Here is a 6,787-nt window from a genome sequence, read left to right on the forward strand (position 1 = left end):
CTGCTCTGTTATTATCTGAACAGGACCAGGTTTTAATTAAAGACCATAAAATACTTTTTTATGCTTATTTGATTCTTATTCCAGACATGGTATATTAACTGTATATTGTACAGACTACAATGTTTTTGGTTTTCTTTTCTCCCATTTTGGATTGGCGGTTTGCCTTTCGGTTTTTCATCAAAGAAGCCATTATTTTTCAAAAATCTTAGAGAAAAAAAACATTGCCTTGGACTAATTTAACTTTACCTGACCAGATGTTGTAATAACATAACAGAATGTTGACGTTCCAACTCTGTAGCTGCATACATATATTGAGTCATTTCTGACTAAAGCATGCCAACAAGGGTTTTCCAATCATTAGATTTCTAAACTGTGTGTAAACAAATCAGAAAAACTAAAGTTATGTAATTATACCTAGTTATCAGATGTTTGTGGTCATGTAAACAGTCTCTCTCTCTCTCTGATTTTTTACACATTTTTGTTGATTCTTCTTTATTCTCTTTTATCAAGCTCAACACATTCCGTCTTTCAAAGTTTTTCCGTTTTAGATGTTCAGATAAAACAAATAAATACCTATTAAAGATGGAGACCCTGGTTGCCAGGTTTTGCGTAGATCTGGCATCCCTTTCTGCCTCGCTGCCACCGGAACACATAAACGCCCCACCTCCTCCCCTCTTCCTCCACAGATGCTGCAGTAAAGTTGGCCGCGCCTGCGCACTTTTGGTCCTCTTTTTCTTGGAAGGTAAGTGTGGTGTGGCGCGTGTTTCTGCCTTCAGGGACTAAATGTAAGAGTTTATCCGATTTTAGGAGAAGTCAATGCGGGTTCGGATGCTCCGGGGTAACAGCGCGCGGCCCCCTGAAGCTGCTGAGGAGTTTATTCGGGTTGCGTGTAGTCGCTGTCGGGGTGTGGGTGTCCATGTTCTAACCAGGCTCAGTCAAAGGGACATGCGGCCTTCAGCGGCGCGCTCGCTGGAAGTCGCTTGTCATTCTCAGCGCTGAAGACCGCGGGTTCGGCGCTCTCCCTCAGATGACTTCTGCATTCTCCGCGGGGCGAATCGTTTATCTTTACTGAACAGAATAAAAGTTAATGCTACCATTCAACGATTGTCTATATATTATTTGTGTCTGGACGTATTCGCAACTGAATGGGCGATTAGCATCGTTAGCCGCTGCTAGCATGGCGTTAGCTTGCGATTAGAAGGCTATTTGTGAAGCGGCACGGCGTGCTTACCGCCTCTGGACTTCGACGCTGCCGAAGTTTATTCTTCAGTCGAAAATGCAGCTTTCTAATGAAATCTCCCGGGAATTCTTTACAGATATGTTGGAGCGTGTAGGTTTTCTTTTTTAGCGTGCTCCAAACAGACCGCCACCGAGAGGCGAAGGCCTCCTTGCATGCTGGGATTCTTGTGAAATCACTCCGCTAATTTCCTCTTCAGAAGATAAATTAGCTTACAGCCGCGACCCGCGTCCTGTTTTTCGGTAACAGTTCGGGTTTGAGAGCTCGTGGGAGCCGCTTGGTTGTGCGCCGCGGAGGCTGGTAGATTAGTCCGCGGGCGCAGCCTCGTGTTGAGCCGGTTAGCTGTGCGCGTGCTTCCACGTTTCAGGGCGCAGCAGCCCGACAGGAACCAGGACGAACCCGAACGCAGGGCTGGTCCTTCGCAGCGCTCTTCTCCCGACCAGAGGAGCAGTCTGGACCCGCTGCAGTCCTGAAAACACACTTTAGGACTCTGTCATTGCAGTTCTTTAGCATGAGGGAAAGTCCCATTGACCTACATTTAGATTAATGCCTCGGTATTTCTATGAATACAAACTAGTTTTGAACGGGGGGGCACTGACATGAAAGCATAAAAATAAAGGTTACAGTTACCCCATTGATGCATATATTAACACATTTATTTAGAGTTAATATGAACCCATTTTAACCGATGATCGTATTATACAAACAAGATCAAACTTAGAAATAGCTTGTAACTTCAGTTGTTTTGGGTACATTTAAAGTATAGATTTTTTAAATCATGGACTTGATTTTGGATAAATTTACTGTTAATTTGTCTCCTCAGCGCCCCAGACCCATTGCACCATGGCAGATCCCGATCTTGACTTCACGACCGGTGAGTCTGGCGCCTCCGCCACCTACCCCATGCAGTGCTCTGCCCTGCGTAAGAACGGGTACGTGGTGCTGAAGGGCCGTCCCTGCAAAATCGTGGAGATGTCCACCTCCAAGACTGGCAAGCATGGGCATGCCAAGGTACAGTGGCTCTTTTTTCACTACTCTTCTTCACTACATTGACCCAAAATTGGAAGTTTAGATCGTAAAAGTCAGGGGTCTGAAGGGGGACGTGGCCCCCGGCCAGAGAGCAGACTGAGCTGAGGCTGGGAGGATCTCAGGTTTCAGAGCAGTGTGATCCATGCAGCATGAACCGCTGCTGTGGAGCAAAGTCATCCTGTTGGCTTCACAGTTCAGGATAATGAACTTAAGTGTCTAAACATGTCATCTTTCTTTTCTTCACATCTAAACATGTATTGACTCCCAATTGATCTCAATGCAGGTTAACCTGGTTGGTATTGACATCTTCACCAACAAGAAGTATGAAGATATGTGCCCCTCCACCCACAACATGGATGTTCCTTCCATCAAGAGGATAGACTATCAGGTACTGGCTCTGTCCAAGCGCGTGTGGAGCTTTCTCACACTGTGATCCACTGACTGTGACTGAGTTAGGGAGGTCATGTGACCACTGCCATCTGCGCTCCGCCACGTTTCCTTTAACCCGATGGCGAGCTGTGTTTGCATTCATTTCGCCATGTGAAAACGTTGCATAAACGGGGCTTAACTTGATGGTTTTTGGGGGCGTGTTTTGATGCCCACTCTTTACTAGATTTATTAATTTGCTTATTGCACCTGCAGATGTTCACAGGTCAAACATGTGGGTTCTTTAGAATTGGTCGGCTCTCATCCTTAATTTAAACAGTCAAAATGTGTAGACTGGATGAGTTGTGGTGATTTTTAGTTTGCAGCAACATGTTTGTTTCCTGGTAAGGCCAGTCTCCTCCACGTTCCCCCCGTCGTGGCCTTTTTGGCTAAAGTAAACATGGCCGACCCGGCACCAGAGGCAACGCTGCTGCATCACCTTTCCTGTAAACACTAGTTTGCACTTTCAATCCCCATGGCATGCATAAAACCGTTAGTTACTCTGTGAAGTAATAAACCATTTAAGAGAATCCCTCCTTTAGTTTTGCCAGACATAGTATGAGAAGATCAAACTTCTAAACTTGGATGCGGTTTTTGGTTTGGAATGACCCTGTGGTTGTTGATCCAGCAGACAAAGTGTTTCCATCCAGTTCAGACTTTTGTTGAGTGCCAGAATTGTCTTTTGCTTTGTGGCTCCTTCTTCTGTTGGCTGTACACCAGTACCTTCACACAAAGCCCCTTGAAGGGGGTTTTGCAGGTGAGCTACTGTCACAGCGCTCAGTTCAGAGATCAAAACAGCTGCTTCACATCCCAAGACAGTCGTAAACGTCTCTCCATCATGGCAGCTGTGGCTGTGGGGCTGCTGTCTGTCCGGATGCTGTCTTAAGGCCCGTTCACACCGGGACGAATTTCGTCCCGGTGTGAACGGGCGAAATTCGCCGGCGATTTTCGCCGACGTTTAACGCCTCGTGACTAAACATAGGGCACCAATGTGAGTGTGCACACCGACGTGAAAAAACGCCACGCGCCAAAGCGTCAAAAAAAAAAAACTCCTCGGGTTCGTTTTTTTTTTTTTTTTTTTTTTTTTTACGCGTCGCGTCGAAATCTATTCGACCAATGAGAATTGCGCTTTTGCACACGTGTCTGGAGCCTCTGAAGTTAAAGTTAAACACAACTTGGGGGCGCTCAAACACAAAACTGCCTTGCTGAGCACACATACCAGCGAAGAAGATAGACGCCAAGTAGCGTCTACACTGCAGCGAAGAAATAATGACGGACATTCTTAAATATCCCCGAACCAAACACCAGTTGGAGCTACTGGTGCTTGAAATATTCATGTTTTCTTTGTATGATTCTGAAAAGCGCGTAAATACTTGCTCTCTTCTTCTGAGTGAAAAGCGACTTTAAGAAGCGTAAAGTTGCGCAGCGCCACCTTGTGTACAGGAGTATTTCTGTTTACATTAAGCGCCATCTAATGTCAGGGAATGAAATTGCATGTTCGCTCGGCTCATCGTCAGCGAAAATCGCCTGGGTGTGAACACAAAAAACGTGGCGAAAAACGCCTGGCGAATATTCGTCCCGGTGTGTACGGGCCTTCAGTGTCTGGAGATAAACCTCTGAGGATGTTGTGACGCCTCCTTTATGAGCAGTGATGGAGTCAGGACTCTGATGTAAACATCAGCTTGAATTAAGATGATCTTACTCAACTGATTGAGGGGGCATTATAGGAATGCACTGAAACGCTGACACTTGCACTGTTTTTGCTGTGCTTAAATTGTGAATCGTTCAACATCACATAAAGGGTCTTCCATGGAAGTGTTAGGGCCTGGTTGCTGGTTTCATGGTTTGGTCTTCATGCAGGATGTTCCTTTGCGGCTTGCAGTGGTTCAGCTTCCATCCTCCTAACACTGAGCTGCTGGGCGTCTTTCATGTCACTCCTCTGCTTTGTAAAGGAGGATTCTCCCCCCAAAACATCCTTAATAGTGCAAATAAATCTGAAAATGTCTGTCAAGTTGGTTGGTTTTGCTGAAAGGCTAACGGTCCGCTTCCTCTGCAGCTGGTTAACATCAATGAAAACTACATGTCCTTGATGAGCGACAACGGTGACATCAGAGAGGATCTGCGTGTTCCCGAAAATGAAGTTGGCAAGGAAATTGAAGCAAAGTTTGAAGCGGGTGAAGAATTCATGGTAAGCCGGAATCTTTTACCTTGAGATGATGCCCGATCATTTGAATCCACCAGCAGTGAGCCCCCACCCGGTCTTCCAGTGCCCAGCTTTAATGGGTGGTGAGGGCATGGGGGGGGGGGCACGCGTGTCAGCTTTCAGATGATTGACTCGAACATGTTGTGTTGCCTGCAGGTCACCGTGATTTCTGCCATGGGGGAGGAATGTGCTGTCGCTACCAAGGTCTTGGCCAGCAAATAGGGAGATGGACTTTGCTGCCCGGACAACAAGCACCACCCACAACCAGTCTCTTGTATTCTCATTGGTTCTGTCACCAAAGCGTCGGCATTCACAGACAACCTCAATCATTCTGTTGATTAATCTTCTCCATGATCTTTATTTTTCTCCCCCCCTCCTCCCTTTTGTTCCTCTTCTGCATTGCTGTTGGGAATGTTCCACTGCAGCTCGCTGCGTGGTCCTCTGCCTGATCACTTTGGCAAAACATTTACTTTATATAAAAACAACTTCAAAAAGATCCACCAGTTGCTCATTCCTGCTTATTTTTTGCCTTTCAATGTGTTGGATTTGCCACTCACATTCCTGAATGTTGAAAAGACGACGGGATTCAGCTTTTGTATAATTCTCTTTTTTTTATATTTAGATTAAACATAGCAGGTCTTAAGCCTTTTAGGGGATCGGGGAGGGGGGCAGTTTGATGCTCAAAGGCAGCGGGAGGGGAGGGTTGTCCCGGTAGATGCTGAATTCTCATTTAGGTCGTCCCAGAAGCCAGCCTGCTTTCCAGAAAGGTGTTTGCTCTGGATTCAGTGGGCCAGAAATCTTGTTTTTTCTCCTGATCACTTGGATTTGTGGTGGCTAGCACTTAAAGGCACTTGAGGTCCCCCCCCCCCCTTTACCCCTTTACCCCAAGCATGTCAAATTTTCATCCCCAGGAAAGAGAAGCGTTTTGTTTTTTTTGTTTCCCCTCCTCCCCACAGTAACAGAAACGTCAGCGATTGGCCCTCGTGATGCCAGGCTTTCCTCTGTAGAGGTTTGAGGGACATGGCAGTCACCTGCGCCCCCCCCCCCCTCCCCATAAAACGCAGAGTGTTCTATTTTGTTTTAAGAGGCGTGAGTGTGTGTGTATGAGTGTGTCAGTGTGGGCCTCCGACATGTGGGGGGGGGGGGGCTTGCAGTGAGGTTTGTTTCGAGGGACTCGACCGGGTTGGAGGGTGGTTAAGTTGCAAACTTTTTGTTCACTCGAGGCCTTTGTCACCTGACTGGAGATGGGAAAAAATAAAACGATGATACAAATGGACAAAAATTGTAAAGCCTGTCTGGTTTTCTGTCTCTCAAACGTATTTATTTGTGGAGAATAAAAGTGAGGACTCATTCAGCAAAGCTCTGAAGTCACACGTTCAGAATTGCTGTGAAAGTTTCAAAATAAGAGCCAACTTTTTATTGACAAATGGTTTTCTCTGCCAGTCTGAAATATGGACAGAATTAAGTATACTGACAATATACATGTTTGTTCTAAAACATACGTGGCAGAGACCCTGCCTGGAAACATGTGAACATGAATCACACACACACACACACACACACACCCCCCCCCCCCCCCCCGCCCTGCATTTCTCAGACTCACTGGAAAAAAAGCGCTGCCATGGCGGCCTTCGTCATCAAGTTTTTTTCAGTCAATAGAATGTGGATGAGCAGGCCGTGGGATAAGGTCCAGGCACTTTTCAATCATTGACCTGGCTCAGCAGGTTTATTATCAGCGCGTGCGGGTAATCGCTGACCTTTGAACCCCCTTCATTGTGGCGCCAAACGTCTAAATATGGAAAATTTAAATGTCTTCTTGCCAGTTCAAACGGGCAAATCATTTTTATTTATAAATATTTAATTAAAAAAATATATTTGATTCAAACATTTCC

The 6,787-nt window shown here is 46.0% G+C and overlaps 1 protein-coding gene across 2 annotated transcripts; it reads left to right on the forward strand.

The window, feature by feature from the left end:
* The first annotated feature begins 567 nt into the window (after window positions 1–567).
* LOC101154812 (eukaryotic translation initiation factor 5A-1) lies at window positions 568–6,184 on the forward strand. 2 transcript variants are annotated; one of them, XM_023950011.1, is made up of 5 exons: window positions 568–742; window positions 2,061–2,248; window positions 2,550–2,654; window positions 4,749–4,880; window positions 5,052–6,184. In XM_023950011.1, the coding sequence occupies exons 1-5, from the start codon at window positions 583–585 to the stop codon at window positions 5,115–5,117; spliced, it is 651 nt and encodes a 216-aa protein (XP_023805779.1). In that variant the 5' UTR covers window positions 568–582; the 3' UTR covers window positions 5,118–6,184. The 2 variants fall into 2 exon arrangements, with proteins under 2 accessions (XP_023805779.1, XP_023805780.1); XM_023950012.1 differs by lacking the exon at window positions 568–742 and adding an exon at window positions 743–785 and having other exon boundaries at window positions 5,052–5,391.
* Window positions 6,185–6,787: the final 603 nt, after the last annotated feature.

Source organism: Oryzias latipes, chromosome 20 (assembly GCF_002234675.1).
Source record: "Oryzias latipes chromosome 20, ASM223467v1".
Classification (NCBI taxonomy): Eukaryota; Metazoa; Chordata; class Actinopteri; order Beloniformes; family Adrianichthyidae; genus Oryzias; species Oryzias latipes.

What these genes read in the sequence shown, in the direction of transcription:
- LOC101154812 (XM_023950011.1), top strand. Translation starts at nt 583, where the DNA reads ATGGAGACCCTGGTTGCCAGGTTTTGCGTAGATCTGGCATCCCTTTCT. An exon ending in GGTCCTCTTTTTCTTGGAAG is followed by an intron (nt 743 to 2,060) that starts GTAAGTGTGGTG and finishes TTGTCTCCTCAG; the next exon opens with CGCCCCAGACCCATTGCACC. An exon ending in GCAAGCATGGGCATGCCAAG is followed by an intron (nt 2,249 to 2,549) that starts GTACAGTGGCTC and finishes ATCTCAATGCAG; the next exon opens with GTTAACCTGGTTGGTATTGA.